At 49.3% G+C, this 27,114-nt stretch overlaps 1 protein-coding gene across 1 annotated transcript; it reads left to right on the top strand.

The window, feature by feature from the left end:
- Positions 1-241: 241 nt before the first annotated feature.
- LOC135536288 (uncharacterized) lies at positions 242-25,957 on the top strand. Its single transcript, XM_064962645.1, has 12 exons — positions 242-725; positions 769-1,128; positions 1,255-1,406; positions 2,823-2,931; positions 8,624-8,833; positions 9,418-9,577; positions 9,730-9,883; positions 10,289-10,454; positions 15,868-15,925; positions 16,778-16,834; positions 21,465-21,564; positions 25,642-25,957. The coding sequence occupies exons 1-12, from the start codon at positions 242-244 to the stop codon at positions 25,684-25,686; spliced, it is 2,055 nt and encodes a 684-aa protein (XP_064818717.1). The 3' UTR covers positions 25,687-25,957.
- Positions 25,958-27,114: the final 1,157 nt, after the last annotated feature.

Here is a 27,114-nt window from a genome sequence, read left to right as displayed (position 1 = left end):
CTGATACCACAGAACAAGAGGGGGGAGGGAGGAGAAGAGAACGAAAGAGTGGTAGGAAGGAGGAAGAGAGGAGAAGAGGACGTGTGGAGGAAGGGAGGAGTAAGAGAGAGGAGAGCAGCAGTGGCCGGAGTGATCCCCATGCTAAAGCTAACCAGGCTAAGGCTAGTGTTCCCGCCAGGCCTGGGAGCAGCAGGATGAGGAGCCCCAGCCCGCAGAGGGGAGGACAGCTCTAGCCCCTCCCATGGTCCGGCCCACAGCTTTAGCCCCTCCCACCTCCCGGCCCGCAGCCAATACCTGTGTCCAGCAGAGAGAGAGAGGTCTGGGAGCGTCTCAGGGAGACCAGCAGCTCCATGTCAACAATAGACACAGCCCGACTGGTGAGGGCCTTCGGAGCCCACAGGGTCAGAGGGCTGAATACACAAGGTGGGTTCAACAAGGTGAGGGCCTGGGTCGGAGCCCACAGGGTCAGAGGGCTGAATACACAAGGTGGGTTCAGCAAGGTGAGGGCCTTCGGAGCCCACGGGTCAGAGGGCTGAATACACAAGGTGGGTTCAGCAAGGTGAGGGCCTTCGGAGCCCACAGGGTCAGAGGGCTGAATACACAAGGTGGGTTCAGCAAGGTGAGGGCCTTCGGAGCCCACAGGGTCAGAGGGCTGAATACACAAGGTGGGTTCAGCAAGGTGAGGGCCTTCTCGGAGGGGGTCAGAGGGCTTCGGAATACACAAGGTGGGTTCAGCAAGGGTCAGGGTCAGAGGGCTGAATACACAAGGTGGGTTCAGCAAGGTGAGGGCCTTCGGAGCCCACAGGGTCAGAGGGCTGAATACACAAGGTGGGTTCAGCAAGGTGAGGGCCTTCGGAGCCCACAGGGTCAGAGGGCTGAATACACAAGGTGGGTTCAGCAAGGTGAGGGCCTTCGGAGCCCACAGGGTCAGAGGGCTGAATACACAAGGTGGGTTCAGCAAGGTGAGGGCCTTCGGAGCCCACAGGGTCAGAGGGCTGAATACACAAGGTGGGTTCAGCAAGGTGAGGGCCTTCGGAGCCCACAGGGTCAGAGAGCTGAATACACAAGGTGGGTTCAACAAGGTGAGGGCCTTCGGAGCCCACAGGGTCAGAGGGCTGAATACACAAGGTGGGTTCAGCAAGGGTTCTGCTTGAGGTGTACATGTTACTTGGGAACACTTTTCAATTCAATGAGATTTTTAATGAACATTAGCTAACGTTTAAAAACTATTCTCCTTTTGTTCAACTCACCTAGGGACCAGCCACAGGACCAGCCACAGCCTTAGTAAACTGTACAGCACCATCCTCCAGCAGAGGCAGAGCAAGGAGCAGAGGAGAGGGAGGCCCAGAGAGACTCCTCATATCCCCCCAGTCCCCTCAGAGTCTACTGGCACTGATAACTCTGTAGTATGTCTACTGTTCTGTTGACTTGCCCTTCTGTCTCTCTCTCTCCTCTCTCTCTCTTCTCCTCTCTCTTCTCTCCATCTCTCTCTCTTCTCCTCTCTTCTCTCCATCTCTCTCTTCTCTCCCTCTCTCTCCTCTCTCTTCTCTCCATCTCTCTTTTCCTCTCCCTCTCTCGCCTCTCTCCTTTCTCTTCTCTCCATCTCTCTCTCTTCTCTCCATCTCTCTCTCTTCTCTCCATCTCTCTCTTCTCTCCATCTCTCTCTCTTCTCTCCATCTCTCTTCTCTCCATCTCTCTCTCCATCTCTCTCTCTCTCTCCATCTCTCTCTCTTCTCTCCATCTCTCTCTTCTCTCCATCTCTCTCTTCTCTCCATCTCTCTCTCTTCTCTCCATCTCTCTCTTCTCTCCATCTCTCTCTCTTCTCTCCATCTCTCTCTCTTCTCTCCATCTCTCTCTCTTCTCTCCATCTCTCTCTCAATTTCAATTAATGGTCTTTATTGGCATGGTTCTATTATCATTGCCAAAGCAAGTGAAATAGATAATAAACAACAAGTGAAATAAACAGTAAAAATGAACAGTAAACATTACACTCACAAAAAAAAGATTTCAAATGTCATATAATGTTTCTATACAGTGTTGTAATGGTCTGCAAATAGTTAAAGTACAAAACGGAAAATAAGTTGGGTTGTATTTACAATGGTGCGTGTTCTTCACTGGTTGCCCTTTTCTCGTGACAACAGGTCACAAATCTTGCTGCTCTGATGGCACACTGTGGAATTTCACCCAGTAGATATGGGAGTTTTTCAAAATTGGGTTTGTTTTCTAATTCTTTGTGGATCTGTGTAATCTGAGGGAAATATGTCTCTCTAATATGGTCATACATTGGGCAGGAGGTTAGGAAGTGCAGCTGAGTTTCCACCTCATTTTGTGGGCAGTGAGCACATAGCCTGTCTTCTCTTGAGAGCCATGTCTGCCTACGGCGGCCTTTCTCAATAGCAAGGCTATGCTCGCTGAGTCTGTACATAGTCAAAGCTTTCCTTAAGTTTGGGTCAGTCACAGTGGTCAGGTATTCTGCCGCTGTGTACTCTCTGTGTAGGGCCAAATAGCATTCTAGTTTGCTCTGTTTTTTGTTTATTACTTGACACATTGGAAAGCATTATCTTTTTGTTTTCTCATGATTTGGTTGGGTCTAATTGTGTTGCTGTCCTGGGGCTCTGTGGGGTCTGTTTGTGTACAGAGCCCCAGGACCAGCTTGCCTCTCTCTCTCCTCCCTCCCTCTCCTCTCCGCTCTCTCTACCCTTTCTGTTATAACACGGTTTGTTTTCAGACCCATCTTTCTCAGACTCTGTTCTCTACTGTATATTGAATGATCTATAGTTTTGATAGCCATTGATCGGCTCCTGTGTATTGTGGCTCCTCAGATTCCAGCTGACTCTGCATCTTCAACCAGCACCTACACCCTCCCCTCGCATCGTGGCCCCTCCCACTCCAAGAAGGCAGTCAAACATGTCAACAAAGGCGTACAGGCAGGTCAGTAACCCAGTATGTTCTGAAAATGTACGCTGAACAAAAATATAAACGTGACATGCAACAATTTCAAATATTTTACTGAGTTACAGTTCACACAGTGTATTCAGACCCTTTGACTATTTCCACATTTTGTTACTTTACGGCCTCATTCTAAAATGGATTCAATAGTTTTTTCCTCATCAATCTACACACAATACCCCATAATGACATCACAACACCCCATAATGACATCACAATACCCCATAATGACATCACAATACCCCATAATGACATCACAATACCCCATAATGACATCACAATAACCCATAATGACATCACAATAACCCATAATGACATCACAATAACCCATAATGACATCACAATACCCCATAATGACATCACAATAACCCATAATGACATCACAATAACCCATAATGACATCTCAATAACCCATAATGACATCACAATAACCCATGATGACATCACGACACCCCATGATGACATCACGACACCCCATGATGACATCACAATACCCCATGATTACATCACAATACCCCATGATTACATCACAATACCCCATAATGACATCACAATACCCCATAGTGACAAAGTAAAAACAGGTTTTTTGAAATTTTTGCAAATGTATGTAAAAATGAAATACATATATTAAATCACATTTCCATAAGTATTCAGACCCTTTACTCAGTACAATGTTGAAGAACCTTTGGCAGTGATTACAGCCTCCAGTCTTCTTGATTACAGCCTTGAGTCTACAGCTCGGCATTCAGGCCAAAGAGTTCAATCTTGTTTTCATCAGACCAGAGAATCTTGTTTCTCATGGTCTGAGAGTCCTTCATGTGACTTTTGGTAAACTCCAAGCAGGCTGTCATGTGCCTTTTACTGAGGAGTGGCTTCCGTCTGGCCTCTACCATAAAGGCCTGATTGGTGGAGTGCTGCAGAGATGGTTGTCCTTCTGGAAGGTTCTCCCGTCTCCACAGAGGAACTCTGGAGCTCTGTCATAGTGACCATTGGGTTCTTGGTCACCTTCCAGACCAAGGCCCTTCTTCCCCAAATGCTCAGTTTGCCTTGGCGGCCAGCTCTAAGAGTCTTCATGGCTTCTTCCATTTCAGAATGAGGGAGGCCACTGTGTTCTTGGGGACCTTCAATACTGCAGAAATGTTTTGGTACCCTTCCCGAGATCTGTGACTCGACACAATCCTGTCTTGGAGCTCTACGGACAATTCCTTCCACCTCACGGCTTGGTTTTTGCTCTGACATGAAGAGTCAACTGCATTTATCACAGGTGGACAACTTGTTTGTGCTTTGTCATTATGGGGCGTTGTGCGTAGATTGATGAGGGGAGAAAAATATTGAATCAATTTTAGAATAAGGCTGTAACTAAAGGGGAAGGGGTCTGAATACTTTCCAAATGCTCTGTATGAGGAATTCAGTCAATTGAAATATATTCATTAGGCCCTAATCTATGAATTTCACGTTACTGGGAATACAGATGTTGGTCACAGAGACCTAAAACCTCTTAAGGAGCTGACCCTGTTTTTCAATTTTCTCCTAAAGTAACATACCCAAATCTAACTTCCTGTAGCTCAGGACCTGAAGCATATGCATATTCTTGGTACCATTTGAAAGGAAACACTTTGACATTTGTGGAAATGTGAAATTAATGTCGGAGAATATATCACATTAGATCTGGTAAAAGATAATACAAGCATTTTCATTTATTTGTTTATTTATTTTTATCATCTTTGAAATCTAAGCGAGGCCATCATATAATATTACAGTTTAGGCGTAATTTATATTTAGGCCACTAGATGGCAGCAGCGTGTGTGTAAAGTTTCAGATTGATCGAGTGAAGAATTTGCAATACTGGACAATATGTTGCTACATTTTATCTCTGGGACCCTCAGGATGACCAATCAGAGCCAGATTACTGAATGTAAGTACATTATTTACCTTCAGAGGTGAATGTATCAAACCAGTTGCCGTGACGAAAGTGTTCTGTTCCTCAAACAATAGCATAGTATTATTTCACTGTAAAAGCTACTGTAAATTGGACAGTGCATTTACAGTAACACGAATTTAAGCTTTCTGCTCGTATAAGACATGCCTATGTCCTGGAAAGTTTGCTGTTACTTACAACTGTCATGCTAATCACATTAGCGCACGTTAGCTCAACTGTCCTATTGGCGGGAACTGGAACATGCTGTCGTACACGTCGATCCAGAGCATCCCAAACATGCTCAATGGGTGACGTGGCTGGTGAGTATGCAGGCCATGGAAGAACTGGGACATTTTCAGCTTCCAGGAATTGTGTTCAGATCCTTGTGACATGGGGCCGTGCATTATCTTGCTGAAACATGAGGTGATGGTGGTGGATGAATGGCACGACAATGGGCCTCATGACCTCGTCATGGTATCTCTGAGCATTCAAACAGACCCAGTTTCATCAGCTGTCTGGGAGGCTGGTCTCAGACCCAGTTTCATCAGCTGTCTGGGTGGCTGGTCTCAGACCCAGTTTCATCAGCTGTCTGGGAGGCTGGTCTCAGACCCAGTTTCATCAGCTGTCTGGGTGGCTGGTCTCAGACCCAGTTTCATCAGCTGTCTGGGTGGCTGGTCTCAGACCCAGTTTCATCAGCTGTCTGGGTGGCTGGTCTCAGACCCAGTTTCATCAGCTGTCTGGGTGGCTGGTCTCAGACCCAGTTTCATCAGCTGTCTGGGAGGCTGGTCTCAGACCCAGTTTCATCAGCTGTCTGGGAGGCTGGTCTCAGACCCAGTTTCATCAGCTGTCTGGGAGGCTGGTCTCAGACCCAGTTTCATCAGCTGTCTGGGTGGCTGGTCTCAGACCCAGTTTCATCAGCTGTCTGGGTGGCTGGTCTCAGACCCAGTTTCATCAGCTGTCTGGGTGGCTGGTCTCAGACCCAGTTTCATCAGCTGTCTGGGTGGCTGGTCTCAGACCCAGTTTCATCAGCTGTCTGGGAGGCTGGTCTCAGACCCAGTTTCATCAGCTGTCTGGGTGGCTGGTCTCAGACCCAGTTTCATCAGCTGTCTGGGTGGCTGGTCTCAGACCCAGTTTCATCAGCTGTCTGGGAGGCTGGTCTCAGACCCAGTTTCATCAGCTGTCTGGGAGGCTGGTCTCAGACCCAGTTTCATCAGCTGTCCGGGAGGCTGGTCTCAGACCCAGTTTCATCAGCTGTCTGGGAGGCTGGTCTCAGACCCAGTTTCATCAGCTGTCTGGGTGGCTGGTCTCAGACCCAGTTTCATCAGCTGTCTGGGTGGCTGGTCTCAGACCCAGTTTCATCAGCTGTCTGGGAGGCTGGTCTCAGACCCAGTTTCATCAGCTGTCTGGGAGGCTGGTCTCAGACCCAGTTTCATCAGCTGTCTGGGTGGCTGGTCTCAGACCCAGTTTCATCAGCTGTCCGGGAGGCTGGTCTCAGACCCAGTTTCATCAGCTGTCTGGGAGGCTGGTCTCAGACCCAGTTTCATCAGCTGTCTGGGAGGCTGGTCTCAGACCCAGTTTCATCAGCTGTCTGGGAGGCTGGTCTCAGACCCAGTTTCATCAGCTGTCTGGGAGGCTGGTCTCAGACCCAGTTTCATCAGCTGTCTGGGAGGCTGGTCTCAGACCCAGTTTCATCAGCTGTCTGGGTGGCTGGTCTCAGACCCAGTTTCATCAGCTGTCTGGGAGGCTGGTCTCAGACCCAGTTTCATCAGCTGTCCGGGAGGCTGGTCTCAGACCCAGTTTCATCAGCTGTCTGGGAGGCTGGTCTCAGACCCAGTTTCATCAGCTGTCTGGGTGGCTGGTCTCAGACCCAGTTTCATCAGCTGTCTGGGAGGCTGGTCTCAGACCCAGTTTCATCAGCTGTCTGGGAGGCTGGTCTCAGACCCAGTTTCATCAGCTGTCTGGGTGGCTGGTCTCAGACCCAGTTTCATCAGCTGTCTGGGAGGCTGGTCTCAGACCCAGTTTCATCAGCTGTCCGGGAGGCTGGTCTCAGACCCAGTTTCATCAGCTGTCTGGGAGGCTGGTCTCAGACCCAGTTTCATCAGCTGTCTGGGTGGCTGGTCTCAGACCCAGTTTCATCAGCTGTCTGGGTGTTTTGGTCTCAGACCCAGTTTCATCAGCTGTCTGGGAGGCTGGTCTCAGACCCAGTTTCATCAGCTGTCTGGGAGGCTGGTCTCAGACCCAGTTTCATCAGCTGTCCGGGAGGCTGGTCTCAGACCCAGTTTCATCAGCTGTCTGGGTGGCTGGTCTCAGACCCAGTTTCATCAGCTGTCTGGGAGGCTGGTCTCAGACCCAGTTTCATCAGCTGTCTGGGTGGCTGGTCTCAGACCCAGTTTCATCAGCTGTCTGGGAGGCTGGTCTCAGACCCAGTTTCATCAGCTGTCTGGGAGGCTGGTCTCAGACCCAGTTTCATCAGCTGTCTGGGTGGCTGGTCTCAGACCCAGTTTCATTAGCTGTCTGGGTGGCTGGTCTCAGACCCAGTTTCATCAGCTGTCTGGGAGGCTGGTCTCAGACCCAGTTTCATCAGCTGTCTGGGAGGCTGGTCTCAGACCCAGTTTCATCAGCTGTCTGGGTGGCTGGTCTCAGACCCAGTTTCATCAGCTGTCTGGGAGGCTGGTCTCAGACCCAGTTTCATCAGCTGTCTGGGTGGCTGGTCTCAGACCCAGTTTCATCAGCTGTCTGGGAGGCTGGTCTCAGACCCAGTTTCATCAGCTGTCTGGGTGGCTGGTCTCAGACCCAGTTTCATCAGCTGTCTGGGTGGCTGGTCTCAGACCCAGTTTCATCAGCTGTCTGGGTGGCTGGTCTCAGACCCAGTTTCATCAGCTGTCTGGGTGGCTGGTCTCAGACCCAGTTTCATCAGCTGTCTGGGAGGCTGGTCTCAGACCCAGTTTCATCAGCTGTCTGGGAGGCTGGTCTCAGACCCAGTTTCATCAGCTGTCCGGGAGGCTGGTCTCAGACCCAGTTTCATCAGCTGTCTGGGAGGCTGGTCTCAGACCCAGTTTCATCAGCTGTCTGGGTGGCTGGTCTCAGACCCAGTTTCATCAGCTGTCTGGGTGGCTGGTCTCAGACCCAGTTTCATCAGCTGTCTGGGTGGCTGGTCTCAGACCCAGTTTCATCAGCTGTCTGGGTGGCTGGTCTCAGACCCAGTTTCATCAGCTGTCTGGGAGGCTGGTCTCAGACCATCCCTCAGGTGAAGAAGCCGGATGTTGAGGTCCTGGGTTGGCATGGTTTCACGTGGTCTGCTGTTGTGAGGCCGGTTGGACGTACTGCCAAATTCTCTAAAACAACATTGGAGGCGGCTTATCATAGAGAAATTCACTTTCAAGGACATTCCTGCAGTCAGCATGCAAACTACACGCTCCCTCAAACTGCACATTTTAGAGTGGCCTTTTTATTTTCCCCAGCACAAGGTGCAAGGTGCACCTGTGTAATGATCATGCTGTTTAATCAGCTTCTTGATATGGATTATCACGGCAAAGGAGAAATGCTCACTAACAGGGATGTAAACAAATGTGTGCAGAAAATTTGAAATAAATAAGCTTTTTGTGCGTATGGAACATTTGTGTTTTTTTTTTATTTCAGCTCATGAAACATGAGACCAACACTTTACATGTTGCGTTTTGATATTTTTGTTCAGTGTATAAACATTGAGGTGTGGAAGGAGTGGCTGAAACAGTTCTCTCACTCTCCTCTCCGCAGGGGACCTGGAGATTGTGAGTAACGGAACACGTCGCCACACCCGAGACGTCGGCACAACGTTCCCCTCGCCAGGCTCAGCCAGGGGTGCCAGGGTGCTCCCCTCCTCACACTCTGGTAGCAAGAGGGGTAGAGCGGGGGACAGGAGCCCTCCTAAAACGCAGAGGAAGAGGAAGATGAGCCAACCCTCTGCCAGGCCCTACTACCCTCAAGGTACGGAGAACTGACATTTTACATTTAAACTCTGGAGCGCTCCAAATCAGTAACACAATACTAATCCAATATTATTTAAAGACAGAAACGAGCAATGTGCAGCGGGACTAGCCTCACTATTTGAAGCATTATGACATTAAGGAGATCCAGGTGTATCTTCCTGTCTGTTTCCTACTTCCAGGTGTCTCTTCCTGTCTGTTTCCTACTTCCAGGTGTCTCTTCCTGTCTGTTTCCTACTTCCAGGTGTCTCTTCCTGTCTGTTTCCTACTTCCAGGTGTCTCTTCCTGTCTGTTTCCTACTTCCAGGTGTCTCCTCCTGTTTGTTTCCTACTTCCAGGTGTCTCCTCCTGTCTGTTTCCTACTTCCAGGTGTCTCTTCCTGTCTGTTTCCTACTTCCAGGTGTCTCTTCCTGTCTGTTTCCTACTTCCAGGTGTCTCTTCCTGTCTGTTTCCTACATCCAGGTGTCTCTTCCTGTCTGTTTCCTACTTCCAGGTGTCTCTTCCTGTCTGTTTCCTACTTCCAGGTGTCTCTTCCAGTCTGTTTCCTACTTCCAGGTGTCTCTTCCTGTCTGTTTCCTACTTCCAGGTGTATCATGGTACATCCCTGCTGAGGACCTGAGAGCTGAGGGCAGGAAGGAGAACAGGCCGGAGCAGCAGCCCCTCCAGGGCCCCGCCTGGTTTGAACCCTACAGCAGAACCACCCGGCCCTGGAGAGAACCACTCAGACAGAGACAAATACAGGACAGGTCTGTCTGTCTCATCTATCTTAATCTACTATTTGTTTAAAAATGTATTGTTTTTTAAAAATCTTTCTTATTTTTTTGTTATTCTATTGTATAGTTTAAGAACTTTGAACAGTTTTTTTTGTGGTTATAAGAACTGTGCTGTGATTTGTCAGGGAAAGACTGACAGACAGACTACAGACCAATCAGCTGGAGGCTGACCGCGACAGACCCAGTGAGAGGCAGCTAATCAAGCACAGCATCATCACCCCTCCTGGGCCTGAACCCACTGGCAACGCCCCTGCCGCCCTGGTCCGCATCTCTCTCCAGGTCTGGTTCACTACTCTTGTGTTTCGCTGTGTCTGTTGCCTACTCCCTGTCTGTTGCCTACTCTGTGTCTGTTGCCTACTCTGTGTTGCCTACTCTCTGTTGTCTACTCTGTGTCTGTTGTCTACTCTGTGTCTGTTGTCTACTCTGTGTCTGTTGTCTACTCTGTGTCTGTTGCCTACTCCCTGTCTGTTGCCTACTCTGTGTCTGTTGCCTACTCTGTGTCTGTTGCCTACTCCCTGTCTGTTGCCTACTCCCTGTCTGTTACCTACTCTGTGTCTGTTGACTACTCTGTGTCTGTTGCCTGCGCTGTGTTGCCTACGTTGTTGGTCAAAGGTCAAACAAAGTGCTCCTCTTCAACACTATGAAGCAGATCTAAAACCTGTTCCACGTCTTCATCTCCTGTAGGAGGCTCTGGAGCTGCGCCGGCCAGAGTTTGTGTCTCGGTCTCGGGAGAGGGTGAAGCGTCTGGTGCTGCAGGGCGAGGAGAGGAAGCTGCAGGTCGTCTTCAGCAGAGAGAGAAACGAGCTCTTCAACCAACCCAGAAGACCAGGGCGACTGGCCCAACCTGCAGGTACCAACCCTCCCCCTGGTCTCCCAACCTGCAGGTACCAACTCTCCCCTGGTCTCCCAACCTGCAGGTACCAACCCTCCCCTGGTCTCCCAACCTGCAGGTACCAACTCTCCCCTGGTCTCCCAACCTGCAAGTACCAACCCTCCCCCTGGTCTCCCAACCTGCAGGTACCAACTCTCCCCTGGTCTCCCCAACCTGCAGGTACCAACCCTCCCCTGGTCTCCCAACCTGCAGGTACCAACACTCCCCTGGTCTCCCAACCTGCAGGTACCAACCCTCCCCCTGGTCTCCCAACCTGCAGGTACCAACCCTCCCCTGGTCTCCCCAACCTGCAGGTACCAACCCTCCCCTGGTCTCCCCAACCTGCAGGTACCAACCCTCCCCCTAGTCTCCCAACCTGCAGGTACCAACCCTCCCCTGGTCTCCCCAACCTGCAGGTACCAACCCTCCCCCTGGTCTCCCAACCTGCAGGTACCAACCCTCCCTGGTCTCCCCAACCTGCAAGTACCAACCCTCCCCCTGGTCTCCCAACCTGCAGGTACCAACCCTCCCCTGGTCTCCCAACCTGCAGGTACCAACCCTCCCCTAGTCTCCCAACCTGCAGGTACCAACCCTCCCCTGGTCTCCCAACCTGCAGGTACCAACCCTCCCCCTGGTCTCCCAACCTGCAGGTACCAACCCTCCCCTGGTCTCCCAACCTGCAGGTACCAACCCTCCCCCTGGTCTCCCAACCTGCAGGTACCAACCCTCCCCTGGTCTCCCAACCTGCAGGTACCAACCCTCCCCTGGTCTCCCAACCTGCAGGTACCAACTCTCCCCTGGTCTCCCAACCTGCAGGTACCAACCCTCCCCTGGTCTCCCAACCTGCAGGTACCAACCCTCCCCCTGGTCTCCCAACCTGCAGGTACCAACCCTCCCCTGGTCTCCCAACCTGCAGGTACCAACCCTCCCCCTGGTCTCCCAACCTGCAGGTACCAACCCTCCCCTGGTCTCCTAACCTGCAGGTACCAACCCTCCCCTGGTCTCCCCAACCTGCAGGTACCAACCCTCCCCTAGTCTCCCAACCTGCAGGTACCAACCCTCCCCCTGGTCTCCCAACCTGCAGGTACCAACCCTCCCTGGTCTCCCAACCTGCAGGTACCAACCCTCCCCTGGTCTCCCCAACCTGCAGGTACCAACCCTCCCCTGGTCTCCCAACCTGCAGGTACCAACCCTCCCCTGGTCTCCCCAACCTGCAGGTACCAACCCTCCCCCTGGTCTCCCAACCTGCAGGTACCAACCCTCCCCTGGTCTCCCCAACCTGCGTGTACCAACCCTCCCCCTAGTCTCCCCAACCTGCAGGTACCAACCCTCCCCTGGTCTCCCAACCTGCAGGTACCAACCCTCCCCTAGACTCCCAACCTGCAGGTACCAACCCTCCCCCTGGTCTCCCAACCTGCAGGCGCCAACCCTCCCCCTGGTCTCCCAACCTGCAGGTGCCAACCCTCCCCCTGGTCTCCCAACCTGCAGGTACCAACCCTCCCTGGTCTCCCAACCTGCAGGTACCAACCCTCCCCTGGTCTCCCAACCTGCAGGTACCAACCCTCCCCTGGTCTCCCAACCTGCAGGTACCAACCCTCCCCCTGGTCTCCCCAACCTGCAGGTACCAACCCTCCCCCTGGTCTCCCAACCTGCAGGTACCAACCCTCCCTGGTCTCCCAACCTGCAGGTACCAACCCCCCCTGGTCTCCCAACCTGCAGGTACCAACCCTCCCCTAGACTCCCAACCTGCAGGTACCAACCCTCCCCCTGGTCTCCCAACCTGCCGGTACCAACCCTCCCCTGGTCTCCCCAACCTGCAGGTACCAACCCTCCCCCTGGTCTCCCAACCTGCAGGTACCAACCCTCCCCATGGTCTCCCAACCTGCAGGTACCAACCCTCCCCCTGGTCTCCCAACCTGCAGGTACCAACCCCCCCCCCCCCCAGTCCCCCACCCCTCTTCAACAACTAAACACAATAGGTTTGTTAAACAGGTACCAACCCCCTCAGTCCCCCACCCCTCTTCAACAACTTAACACAATAGGTTTGTTAAACAGGTACCAACCCCCCCAGTCCCCCACCCCTCTTCAACAACTAAACACAGTAGGTTTGTTAAACAGGTACCAACCCCCCCCAGTCCCCCACCCCTCTTCAACAACTAAACACAACAGGTTTGTTAAACAGGTACCAACCCCCCCCCCAGTCCCCCACCCCTCTTCAACAACTAAACACAATAGGTTTGTTAAACAGGTACCCCCCCCCCCCCCAGTCCCCCACCCCTCTTCAACAACTAAACACAGTAGGTTTGTTAAACAGGTACCAACCCCCCCCCAGTCCCCCACCCCCTCTTCAACAACTAAACACAATAGGTTTGTTAAACAGGTACCACCCCCCCCCAGTCCCCCACCCCTCTTCAACAACTCAACACAATAGGTTTGTTAAACAGGTACCAACCCCCCCCCCCCAGTCCCCCACCCCTCTTCAACAACTAAACACAGTAGGTTTGTTAAACAGGTACCAACCCCCCCCCAGTCCCCCACCCCTCTTCAACAACTTAACACAGTAGGTTTGTTAAACAGGTACCACCCCCCCCCAGTCCCCCACCCCTCTTCAACAACTTAACACAATAGGTTTGTTAAACAGGTACCAACCCCCCCCCCAGTAGGTTTGTTTAATAGGTACCACCCCCCCCCCCCCCCCAGTAGGTTTGTTAAACAGGTACCAACCCCCCCAGTCCCCCACCCCTCTTCAACAACTAAACACAATAGGTTTGTTAAACAGGTACCAACCCCCCCCCCTCAGTCCCCCACCCCTCTTCAACAACTAAACACAATAGGTTTGTTAAACAGGTACCAACCCCCCAGTCCCCCACCCCTCTTCAACAACTAAACACAATAGGTTTGTTAAACAGGTACCAACCCCCCCCCCCCCAGTCCCCCACCCCTCTTCAACAACTAAACACAGTAGGTTTGTTAAACAGGTACCAACCCCCCCCAGTCCCCCACCCTCTTCAACAACTTAACACAATAGGTTTGTTAAACAGGTACCAACCCCCCCCCCCCAGTCCCCCACCCCTCTTCAACAACTAAACACAACAGGTTTGTTAAACAGGTACCACCCCCCCCCAGTCCCCCACCCCTCTTCAACAACTAAACACAATAGGTTTGTTAAACAGGTACCACCCCCCCAGTCCCCCACCCCTCTTCAACAACTAAACACAGTAGGTTTGTTAAACAGGTACCACCCCCCTCAGTCCCCCACCCCTCTTCAACAACTAAACACAGTAGGTTTGTTAAACAGGTACCAACCCCCCCCAGTCCCCCACCCCTCTTCAACAACTAAACACAATAGGTTTGTTAAACAGGTACCAACCCCCCCCCCCCAGTCCCCCACCCCTCTTCAACAACTAAACACAATAGGTTTGTTAAACAGGTACCACCCCCCCCCCAGTCCCCCACCCCTCTTCAACAACTAAACACAATAGGTTTGTTAAACAGGTACCACCCCCCCCCCCAGTCCCCCACCCCTCTTCAACAACTCAACACAATAGGTTTGTTAAACAGGTACCACCCCCCCCCCAGTCCCCCACCCTCTTCAACAACTAAACACAGTAGGTTTGTTAAACAGGTACCAACCCCCCCCAGTCCCCCACCCTCTTCAACAACTAAACACAATAGGTTTGTTAAACAGGTACCAACCCCCCCCAGTCCCCCACCCCTCTTCAACAACTAAACACAATAGGTTTGTTCAACAGGTACCACCCCCCTCAGTCCCCCACCCCTCTTCAACAACTTAACACAATAGGTTTGTTAAACAGGTACCACCCCCCCCCCCCAGTCCCCCACCCCTCTTCAACAACTAAACACAATAGGTTTGTTAAACAGGTACCACCCCCCCCCAGTCCCCCACCCCTCTTCAACAACTCAACACAATAGGTTTGTTAAACAGGTACCACCCCCCCCCCCCAGTCCCCCACCCCTCTTCAACAACTAAACACAGTAGGTTTGTTAAACAGGTACCAACCCCCCCCCCGTCCCCCGTCCCCACCCCTCTTCATTCAACAACTAAACACAGTAGGTTTGTTAAACAGGTACCAACCCCCCCCCCCCGTCCCCCAGTCCCCCACCCCTCTTCATTCAACAACTAAACACAGTAGGTTTGTTAAACAGGTACCAACCCCCCCCCCCCCCCCCCCCGTCCCCCACCCCTCTTCATTCAACAACTAAACACAATAGGTTTGTTAAACAGGTACCAACCCCCCCCAGTCCCCACCCCTCTTCATTCAACAACTAAACACAATAGGTTTGTTAAACAGGTACCAACCCCCCCAGTCCCCCACCCCTCTTCAACAACTAAACACAATAGGTTTGTTAAACAGGTACCAACCCCCCAGTCCCCCACCCCTCTTCAACAACTAAACACAATAGGTTTGTTAAACAGGTACCACGCCCCCCAGTCCCCCACCCTCTTCAACAACTAAACACAATAGGTTTGTTAAACAGGTACCAACCCCCCCCCCAGTCCCCCACCCCTCTTCAACAACTCAACACAATAGGTTTGTTAAACAGGTACCACGCCCCCCCAGTCCCCCACCCTCTTCAACAACTCAACACAATAGGTTTGTTAAACAGGTACCAACCCCCCAGTCCCCCACCCCTCTTCAACAACTAAACACAATAGGTTTGTTAAACAGGTACCAACCCCCCCAGTCCCCCACCCCTCTTCAACAACTAAACACAGTAGGTTTGTTAAACAGGTACCAACCCCCCCCAGTCCCCCACCCCTCTTCAACAACTAAACACAACAGGTTTGTTAAACAGGTACCAACCCCCCATTCAGTCCCCCACCCCTCTTCAACAACTTAACACAATAGGTTTGTTAAACAGGTACCAACCCCCCCCCCAGTCCCCCACCCCTCTTCAACAACTAAACACAGTAGGTTTGTTAAACAGGTACCAACCCCCCCCAGTCCCCCACCCCTCTTCAACAACTAAACACAGTAGGTTTGTTAAACAGGTACCAACCCCCCCCAGTCCCCCACCCCTCTTCAACAACTAAACACAGTAGGTTTGTTAAACAGGTACCAACCCCCCCCAGTCCCCCACCCCTCTTCAACAACTAAACACAATAGGTTTGTTAAACAGGTACCACCCCCCCCAGTCCCCCACCCCTCTTCAACAACTTAACACAGTAGGTTTGTTAAACAGGTACCAACCCCCCCCCAGTCCCCCACCCCTCTTCAACAACTAAACACAGTAGGTTTGTTAAACAGGTACCAACCCCCCCCAGTCCCCCACCCCTCTTCAACAACTAAACACAATAGGTTTGTTAAACAGGTACCCCCCCCCAGTAGGTCTGTTCAACATGTCTGATTGTCCTGTCTTCTCTCCCAAGGCACGGCGGTGTTTCAGAGAGCCGTTCCCAAGAAGGAGATGGTGCAGCGATCTAAACAGTAAGCCTGGATCGATGGCGACTTTAATCACCTCTGCTTTTTAGTGTCAAACATTTGTGCTTTTCATTTTGAATGAGGATGTCTCTCATTTTAATTAACAAGTGGAAATAAATGCAGGTTATTTTCCATAAACCTATTACATTGTGGTTGTTTACCCTCTCGTAACTCCTCCCCTTTTCTGTTTCCCTCCCGTAACCCCTCCCCTCTTCTGTTTCCCTCTCGTAACCCCTCCCCTCTTCTGTTTACCCTCCCGTAACCCCTCCCCTCTTCTGTTTCCCTCTCGTAACCCCTCCCCCCTCTTCTGTTTCCTCCCGTAACCCCTCCCCTCTTCTGTTTCTCTCTCGTAACCCCTCCCCTCTTCTGTTTCTCTCTCGTAACCCCTCCCCTCTTCTGTTTCCCTCCCGTAACCCCTCCCCTCTTCTGTTTCCCTCTCGTAACCCCTCCCCTCTTCTATTTCCCTCCCGTAACCCCTCCCCTCTTCTGTTTCCCTCTCGTAACCCCCCCCTCTTCTGTTTCCCTCCCGTAACCCCTCCCCTCTTCCGTTTCCCTCCCGTAACCCCTCCCCTCTTCTGTTTCCCTCTCGTAACCCCTCCCCTCTTCTGTTTCCCTCCCGTAACCCCTCCCCTCTTCTGTTTCTCTCTCGTAACCCCTCCCCTCTTCTGTTTCTCTCTCGTAACCCCTCCCCTCTTCTGTTTCTCTCTCGTAACCCCTCCCCTCTCCTGTTTCCCTCTCGTAACCCCTCCCCTCTTCTGTTTCTCTCCCGTAACCCCTCCCCTCTTCTGTTTCCCTCTCGTAACCCCTCCCCTCTTCTGTTTCTCTCCCGTAACCCCTCCCCTTCCCTTGTGCTATCAGACGGTCAGGCCTTGAACAGGAAGCAGGCTCTAACAACAGGGGGGCCAGGAGGAGGAGGTAGGTTACACAGCATTGATAACCCCCCCCCCCTGTGCTGTCAGACAGGGCAGGTACAGGAAGCAGACATTAACACTCAGACCAGACAGGAGGGACACAACTGACACTTAAACCAACTATCCAAAACCCAAAGCTGACCCTTTACCTCAACCTAATTGAGATATGTTCTGGGGCGTCATGCGTGTTCTTATAGGAGGAGTTAAGTCACAGGTCAGACAGCATGGATAACCCTGGTTCAAAAAGCCGCTTCACCAGCAATGTGTCTTGTGTCCGTCTTATCCTGCCATGGATTAACCAGGAGCCCGTAAAGGTTCCCGAATGGTCTCCCCGACTCGTCAGGCTTCTGCCACCAGGCTTCTGCCACCAGGCTTCTGTCACCAGGCTTCTGCCACCAGGCTTCTGCCACCAGGCTTCTGTCACCAGGCTTCTGTCACCAGGCTTCTGTCACCAGGCTTCTGTCACCAGGCTTCTGTCACCAGGCTTCTGTCATCAGGCTTCTGCCACCAGGCTTCTGTCATCAGGCTTCTGCCACCAGGCTTCTGTCATCAGGCTTCTGCCACCAGGCTTCTGTCACCAGGCTTCTGCCACCAGGCTTCTTTCACCAGGCTTCTGCCATCAGGCTTCTGTCACCAGGCTTCTGTCACCAGGCTTCTGCCACCAGGCTTCTTTCACCAGGCTTCTGCCATCAGGCTTCTGTCAACATGCTTCTGTCACCAGGCTACTGCCACCAGGCTTCTGTCACCAGGCTACTGCCACCAGGCTTCTGTCACCAGGCTTCTGCCACCAGGCTTCTGCCACCAGGCTTCTGCCACCAGGCTTCTGCCACCAGGCTTCTGCCATCAGGCTTCTGTCATCAGGCTCCTGTCACCAGGCTTCTGTCACCAGGCTTCTGTCACCAGGCTTCTGTCACCAGGCTTCTGTCACCAGGCTTCTGTCACCAGGCTCCTGCCACCAGGCTCCTGCCACCAGGCTCCTGTCATCAGGCTTCTGTCACCAGGCTTCTGTCACCAGGCTTCTGCCACCAGGCTTCTGCCACCAGGCTTCTGCCACCAGGCTACTGCCACCAGGCTTCTGTCACCAGGCTTCTGTCACCAGGCTTCTGTCACCAGGCTTCTGTCACCAGGCTTCTGTCATCAGGCTTCTGTCACCAGGCTCCTGCCACCAGGCTCCTGCCACCAGGCTCCTGTCATCAGGCTTCTGTCACCAGGCTTCTGTCACCAGGCTTCTGCCACCAGGCTTCTGTCACCAGGCTTCTGCCACCAGGCTTCTGCCACCAGGCTACTGCCACCAGGCTTCTGTCACCAGGCTTCTGTCACCAGGCTTCTGCCACCAGGCTTCTGCCACCAGGCTTCTGCCACCAGGCTTCTGTCACCAGGCTTCTGTCACCAGGCTTCTGTCACCAGGCTTCTGCCACCAGGCTTCTGCATTGTTCACAGTTCACATGGGCCTCCCTGCAGTGCATACTACATGTATCCATCCCCTTTACCAAAGAGCTGCCTCTTGTCCGGTACACCGAAGACACTCCCCTCCAAACATTATTGGAATGATCCCGTCCTATCAGGCCACATCAACAGGAGTCCTGGGGTGTTGATGTTGACTGTCGACACGCCAAATATTTTTACTGTTGTTTGTACTCGTTACTGTAGCCTATGCTATTTAGTAAACTGTAGTATCAATCCACAAGGGACTAGAATATTCCGTGCCCCCAGAGACCGTCAATAACCTGCAGAACTGGAGACAATGGCACGTCACACTCCAATTTATTTATTAATCGAAATCCAGCCATTTCTCCCCACCGCCGCCAGCTATTGTGCTCATAATTCCTGCTGTGAAAATAGCCAAAGTATTTCTGACACCAACTGGACCTACAGGGCATTCTGAAAGTCTAAAGACCCCTTCTTGACTTTTTCCACCTTTTGTTACGTTACAGCCTTATTCTAAAATGGATACAATAAATAAAATATCCTCAGCAATCTACACACAATACCCCATAATGACATCACAATACCCAATAATGACATCACAATACCCCATAATGACATCACAATACCCCATAATGACAAAGCGAAAACAGGTTTTTAAAAATAGAAATAAAAAACACATACCTTATTTACATAAGTATTCAGACCCTTTGATATGAGATTCGAAATTGAGCTCAGGTGCATCCTGTTCCCATTGGTCATCCTTGAGATGTTTCTACAACTTGATTGGAGTCCACCTGTAGTAAATTACATGGATTGGACATGATTTGGAAAGCCACACCCCTGTCTATATAAGGTCCCACAGTTGACAGTGCATGTCAGAGCAAAAGCCAAGCCATGAGGTTGAAGGAATTGTCCGTAGAGCTCCGAGACAGGATTGTGTCGAGGCACAGATCTGGGGAAGGCTACCAAAACATTTCTGCAGCATTGAAGCTCCCCAAGAACACAGTGGCCTCCATCATTCTTAAATGGAAGAAGTTTGGAACCACCAAAACTGGCCGCCTGGCCATTCTGAGAAATCGGGGGAGAAAGGCCTTGGTCAGGGAGGTGACCAAGAACCCAATGGTCACTATGACAGAGCTCTAGAGTTCCTCTGTGGAGATGAGAACCTTCCAGAAAGACAGCCATCTCTGTAGCACTCCACCAATTAAGCCAGACGGAAGCCACTCCTCAGTAAAATGTACATGACAGCCAACTTGGAGCTTGCAAAAGGCACCTAAAGGACTCTCAGACCATGAGAAACGAGATTCTCTGTTCTGATGAAACATGGCACCGTCCCCAAGGTGAAGCATGGCGGTGGCAGCATCATGCTGTGGGGATGTTTTTCAGAGGCAGGGACTGGGAGACTAGTCAGGATCGAGGGAAAGATGAACGAAACAAGGTACAGAGAAAACCTTCTCCAGAGCGCTCAGGACCTCAGACTGGGGCAAAGGTTCACCTTCCAACAGGACAACGACCCTTAGTACACAGCCAAGACAACGCTGCAGCAACGCCCCCCATCCAAGCTGAAAGCGCTTGAGAGGATCTGCAGAGAAGAATAGGAGAAACTCCCCAAATACAGGTGTGCCAAGCTTGTAGCGTCATACCCAAGAAGACTGGAGGCTGTAATCGCTGCCAACGGGGCTTCAACAAAGTACTGAGTGAAGAGTCTGAATACTTATGTAAATGTGATATTTCAGGTTTTTTTGTATCCATTTGCAAAAATGTATATAACCTGATTTTGCTTTGTCATTATGGGGTATTGTGATGTCATTATATGGTGTATTGTGATGTCATTATGGGGTGTTGTGATGTCATTATGGGGTATTGTGCTAATGAACTGTATAGTGCTACTGCTAGCGCTAATGAACTGTATAGTGCTACTGCTAGCGCTAATGAACTGTATAGTACTACTGCTAGCGCTAATGAACTGTATAGTGCTACTGCTAGCGCTAATAAACTGTATAGTGCTACTGCTAGCGCTAATAAACTGTATAGTACTACTGCTAGCGCTAATGAACTGTATAGTGCTACTGCTAGCGCTAATAAACTGTATAGTGCTACTGCTAGCGCTAATAAACTGTATAGTGCTACTGCTAGCGCTAATGAACTGTATAGTGCTACTGCTAGCGCTAATGAACTGTATAGTACTACTGCTAGCGCTAATGAACTGTATAGTGCTACTGCTAGCGCTAATAAACTGTATAGTGCTACTGCTAGCGCTAATAAACTGTATAGTACTACTGCTAGCGCTAATGAACTGTATAGTGCTACTGCTAGCGCTAATAAACTGTATAGTGCTACTGCTAGCGCTAATAAACTGTATAGTGCTACTGCTAGCGCTAATGAACTGTATAGTGCTACTGCTAGCGCTAATGAACTGTATAGTGCTACTGCTAGCGCTAATAAACTGTATAGTGCTACTGCTAGCGCTAATGAACTGTATAGTGCTACTGCTAGCGCTAATGAACTGTATAGTGCTACTGCTAGCGCTAATGAACTGTATAGTGCTACTGCTAGCGCTAATAAACTGTATAGTGCTACTGCTAGCGCTAATGAACTGTATAGTGCTACTGCTAGCGCTAATGAACTGTATAGTGCTACTGCTAGCGCTAATGAACTGTATAGTACTACTGCTAGCGCTAATGAACTGTATAGTGCTACTGCTAGCGCTAATGAACTGTATAGTGCTACTGCTAGCGCTAATGAACTGTATAGTGCTACTGCTAGCGCTAATGAACTGTATAGTGCTACTGCTAGCGCTAATGAACTGTATAGTGCTACTGCTAGCACTAATGAACTGTATAGTGCTACTGCTAGCACTAATGAACTGTATAGTGCTACTGCTAGCACTAATGAACTGTATAGACTAAGACTCGGTGCTAAGACTCGCCACTAAGACTCGCCACTAAGCCTTAGCCTTAGCCTTGCCTCAGCCCTGACTTAGCCCTGCCTTAGGTTTGTTAAAATAGAGCCCAAGGTGTGCTGCTGGAAAAATCAAGAGTTGCTGCTGGTCAGAATACAGTTATAATATGCTGGACAACCTAATAATTCATACTCATGATTATATCTGGAAATGTAATGTTTATCTATCTCACCGTATCTCCCCTCTCCTCCCCTCTCTCATCTCTCCCCCTGTCATTCCCCTCCCCCTCCTCTCTCCCCATCAGGATCTATGAGCAGCTGCCAGAGGTGCAGAGGAGGAGAGAGGAGGAGAAGAGGAGAGAGGAGTACCGCTCTTACAGACTCAATGCTCAGCTCTACAACAAGGTAGTAGTTCAAACCCACAACTCTACCGCATGGGTCCTGGTCAACAGTAGTGTTCTATATAGGGAATAGGGTCCTGGTCAACAGTAGTGTTCTATATAGTGAATAGGGCCCTGGTCAACAGTAGTGTACTATATAGGGAATAGGGTCCTGGTCAACAGTAGTGTACTATATAGGGAATAGGGTCCTGGTCAACAGTAGTGTTCTATATAGGGAATAGGGCCCTGGTCAATGTAGTGTTCTATATAGGGCCCTGGTCAACAGTAGTGTTCTATATAGGGTCCTGGTCAACAGTAGTGTTCTATATAGGGAATAGGGCCCTGGTCTACAGTAGTGTACTATATAGGGTCCTGGTCAACAGTAGTGTTCTATATAGGGCCCTGGTCAACAGTAGTGTTCTATATAGGGCCCTGGTCAACAGTAGTGTTCTATATAGGGTCCTGGTCAACAGTAGTGTTCTATATAGGGCCCTGGACAACAGTAGTGTTCTATATAGGGAATAGGGCCCTGGTCTACAGTAGTGTTCTATATAGGGTCCTGGTCAACAGTAGTGTTCTATATAGGGTCCTGGTCAACAGTAGTGTTCTATATAGGGCCCTGGTCAACAGTAGTGTACTATATAGGGTCCTGGTCAACAGTAGTGTTCTATATAGGGCCCTGGTCAACAGTAGTGTTCTATATAGGGCCCTGGTCAACAGTAGTGTTCTATATAGGGCCCTGGTCAACAGTAGTGTTCTATATAGGGTCCTGGTCAACAGTAGAGTACTATATAGGGCCCTGGTCAACAGTAGTGTTCTATATAGGGTCCTGGTCAACAGTAGTGTTCTATATAGGGTCCTGGTCAACAGTAGTGTTCTATATAGGGTCCTGGTCAACAGTAGGGTTCTATATAGGGTCCTGGTCTACAGTAGTGTTCTATATAGGGTCCTGGTCAACAGTAGTGTACTATATAGGGTCCTGGTCAACAGTAGTGTTCTATATAGGGTCCTGGTCAACAGTAGTGTTCTATATAGGGTCCTGGTCAACAGTAGTGTTCTATATAGGGCCCTGGTCAACAGTAGTGTTCTATATAGGGCCCTGGTCAACAGTAGTGTTCTATATAGGGCCCTGGTCAACAGTAGTGTTCTATATAGGGCCCTGGTCAACAGTAGTGTACTATATAGGGTCCTGGTCAACAGTAGTGTTCTATATAGGGCCCTGGTCAACAGTAGTGTTCTATATAGGGCCCTGGTCAACAGTAGTGTACTATATAGGGCCCTGGTCAACAGTAGTGTTCTATATAGGGTCCTGGTCAACAGTAGTGTTCTATATAGGGTCCTGGTCAACAGTAGTGTTCTATATAGGGTCCTGGTCAACAGTAGGGTTCTATATAGGGTCCTGGTCAACAGTAGTGTTCTATATAGGGTCCTGGTCAACAGTAGTGTTCTATATAGGGTCCTGGTCTACAGTAGTGTTCTATATAGGGTCCTGGTCAACAGTAGTGTTCTATATAGGGTCCTGGTCAACAGTAGTGTTCTATATAGGGTCCTGGTCAACAGTAGTGTTCTATATAGGATCCTGGTCAACAGTAGTGTTCTATATAGGATCCTGGTCAACAGTAGTGTACTATATAGGGTCCTGGTCAACAGTAGTGTTCTATATAGGGTCCTGGTCAACAGTAGTGTTCTATATAGGGTCCTGGTCAACAGTAGTGTTCTATATAGGATCCTGGTCAACAGTAGTGTACTATATAGGGTCCTGGTCAACAGTAGTGTTCTATATAGGGCCCTGGTCAACAGTAGTGTTCTATATAGGGCCCTGGTCAACAGTAGTGTACTATATAGGGTCCTGGTCAACAGTAGTGTTCTATATAGGGCCCTGGTCAACAGTAGTGTTCTATATAGGGTCCTGGTCAACAGTAGGGTTCTATATAGGGTCCTGGTCAACAGTAGGGTTCTATATAGGGTCCTGGTCAACAGTAGTGTACTATATAGGATCCTGGTCAACAGTAGTGTTCTATATAGGGTCCTGGTCAACAGTAGGGTTCTATATAGGGTCCTGGTCAACAGTAGGGTTCTATATAGGGTCCTGGTCAACAGTAGTGTACTATATAGGGTCCTGGTCAACAGTAGTGTTCTATATAGGGTCCTGGTCAACAGTAGGGTTTTATATATGGTCCTGGTCAACAGTAGTGTACTATATAGGGTCCTGGTCAACAGTAGTGTTCTATATAGGGTCCTGGTCAACAGTAGTGTTCTATATAGGGTCCTGGTCAACAGTAGTGTTCTATATAGGGAATAGGATCCTGGTCAACAGTAGTGTACTATATAGGGTCCTGGTCAACAGTAGTGTTCTATATAGGGTCCTGGTCAACAGTAGTGTTCTATATAGGGTCCTGGTCAACAGTAGTGTTCTATATAGGATCCTGGTCAACAGTAGTGTACTATATAGGGTCCTGGTCAACAGTAGTGTTCTATATAGGGCCCTGGTCAACAGTAGTGTTCTATATAGGGCCCTGGTCAACAGTAGTGTACTATATAGGGTCCTGGTCAACAGTAGTGTTCTATATAGGGCCCTGGTCAACAGTAGTGTTCTATATAGGGTCCTGGTCAACAGTAGGGTTCTATATAGGGTCCTGGTCAACAGTAGGGTTCTATATAGGGTCCTGGTCAACAGTAGTGTACTATATAGGATCCTGGTCAACAGTAGTGTTCTATATAGGGTCCTGGTCAACAGTAGGGTTCTATATAGGGTCCTGGTCAACAGTAGGGTTCTATATAGGGTCCTGGTCAACAGTAGTGTACTATATAGGGTCCTGGTCAACAGTAGTGTTCTATATAGGGTCCTGGTCAACAGTAGGGTTCTATATATGGTCCTGGTCAACAGTAGTGTACTATATAGGGTCCTGGTCAACAGTAGTGTTCTATATAGGGTCCTGGTCAACAGTAGTGTTCTATATAGGGTCCTGGTCAACAGTAGTGTTCTATATAGGGAATAGGGCCCTGGTCAACAGTAGTGTTCTATATAGGGCCCTGGTCAACAGTAGTGTACTATATAGGGTCCTGGTCAACAGTAGTGTACTATATAGGGTCCTGGTCAACAGTAGTGTACTATATAGGGTCCTGGTCAACAGTAGTGTAGGGCCCTATATAGAACACTACTGTTGACCAGGACCCTATATAGTGTACTATATAGGGTCCTGGTCAACAGTAGTGTTCTATATAGGGCCCTGGTCAACAGTAGTGTTCTATATAGGGTCCTGGTCTACAGTAGTGTTCTATATAGGGTCCTGGTCAACAGTAGTGTTCTATATAGGGTCCTGGTCAACAGTAGTGTTCTATATAGGGTCCTGGTCAACAGTAGTGTTCTATATAGGGTCCTGGTCAACAGTAGTGTTTTATATAGGGTCCTGGTCAACAGTAGTGTACTATATAGGGTCCTGGTCAACAGTAGTGTTCTATATAGGGTCCTGGTCAACAGTAGTGTTCTATATAGGGTCCTGGTCAACAGTAGTGTTCTATATAGGGTCCTGGTCAACAGTAGTGCACTATATATGAAATAGTGTCCTGGACTACAGGACAGCAGCAGTAGTATATAATGACCACAGGACAGCAGTGTTAGTATATTGTTTGTATCGAATTTAATATTATGTACATATTATGTATACATGTAAACGAGTATAGAATGTATTTTACATTCTTTAGGAGTTTCCTCAGTGTGAATGAATCAGCCATAGTGAATGAATCAGCCGTAGTAAATGAATCAACTGTTGTAAATGAATCAACTGTTGTAAATGAATCAACCGTAGTGAATAAATCAGCCGTAGTGAATGAATCAGCCGTAGTGAATGAATCAGCCGTAGTGAATGAATCAGCCGTAGTGAATGAATCAACCGTAGTGAATGAATCAACCGTAGTGAATGAATCAACCGTAGTGAATGAATCAACCGTAGTGAATGAATCAACCGTAGTGAATGAATCAACCGTAGTGAATGAATCAGCCGTAGTGAATGAATCAACCGTAGTGAATGAATCAAACGTAGTGAATGAATCAGCCGTAGTGAATGAATAAACCGTAGTAAATGAATCCTTTGTGTTGCAGAGAATCACCAACAGAGTCCTGGGCAGACAAACACCCTGGCAGTGAGCGCCACACCCAGGAGGACTTTTCCACTTGATTCCGTGTACGTGTGCTGTGGAATAAAATACAATGTAGTTCAATTGTTTACATTTTTGAACATTTTATTCCGATCTGCAAGCTTCCATTTTGTTCACCTTTTTAAACACATTATGAAGTGAAAAGTAAATAATTTGTCTGTTTCTAAAGAGACAGGGTCATAATTGGTGTGCATTTAAATACTTATTATTATAGTTTTTTTAATGAGGAAAATATAAATAAACATGCTTTCTACACTCTAGCTGCTGTCTGTTTGTCCCAACCTTGTGTTAGACAGAAAGCAGAATACAAAACAGTGTAGTTATTCCCTCAAGTTCTCCCGCAAAGAAATCAATCAGGCAAAATGTCAGAATAGAGACAAAGTGGAGTCTCAATTCAACGGCTCAGACCCAACAGTAGTGTATGTTGGCAGGTGTCATGACTGGCCTGTTCGGGTCAGGTTACCGCGGACCACAGTCCTACAGAGATATTTGTTTGTGACACCTCGCGTGTGTAAATCTTAAGGCAGCAGACAGAATCCAGGGTCTAAAGACATTACTCTCAGAGACATGGCTCCATAAACACTCTCCATATGCTGCTTTGATTGTGCCTGGCTACAATGTTTTCAGGAGAGACAGGATTGAAGGAAGAGGAGGGGGTGTGATGATTTACATTAAAGAACATATCCGATGTAAACAAATTGAGTGGTCATGTGATAATGAACTAGAATGTATCGGCCTGAAAGTTACACTGTCTCCCCAAATGTCTTTTACCCTCATTGGAATGTATAGGCCACCTTCCACCAAAAGTGTGTTTTTTGATCAGTTTAATACCATGCTTAGGGAATGTGATTTTGGGAAAGAGGTCATCTTAATGGGAGATTTTAACATTAATTATGAAGACAAGTGTTGTAGGGAAAACCCTCAAACGGATCACTAATACCTTTGACCTTACACAGCTAGTTAAAGGGCCAACCAGGGTGACTTGTTGCTCTATAACACAGATTGATTTGGTGTTCAGTAATAAACCAGAGAGGGTGACTAAATCATTCAATATGGTTACTGGGCTATCTGATCATAATCTGACACTTATAGCCAGAAAGCTGTCTAAGAGCAGGTTTAACCTCTCTACTGTTAGAAAGCCGGATCAACTCAGAATACCTAAGAGTGAATTAAACTATTTTGAAAAAGCAATTAAGGGAATAAACTGGAATGATCTCTTGTCCTATACAGACGTGGAAGCTGATAGGCAGGTTTTTCTATCCACAATCCAGACTACAATAAATGGCTTCCTAAAGAAAATCAAATCCAAACCTGGCCAAAAGAGCACTCTTCCTTGGCTAAATGGAGAAATCTGGAAATTGATGAAAGAACGAGATTATGCTCTAAAAATAGCCCTAAAATCTAAATTAGAGCATGA

The sequence above is a fragment of the Oncorhynchus masou genome, unplaced genomic scaffold (assembly GCF_036934945.1).
Source record: "Oncorhynchus masou masou isolate Uvic2021 unplaced genomic scaffold, UVic_Omas_1.1 unplaced_scaffold_591, whole genome shotgun sequence".
Taxonomy (NCBI): domain Eukaryota; kingdom Metazoa; phylum Chordata; class Actinopteri; order Salmoniformes; family Salmonidae; genus Oncorhynchus; species Oncorhynchus masou.
Note: the sequence above shows the minus strand (reverse complement) of the source record. Positions and strands in the feature narration are given on the sequence as shown.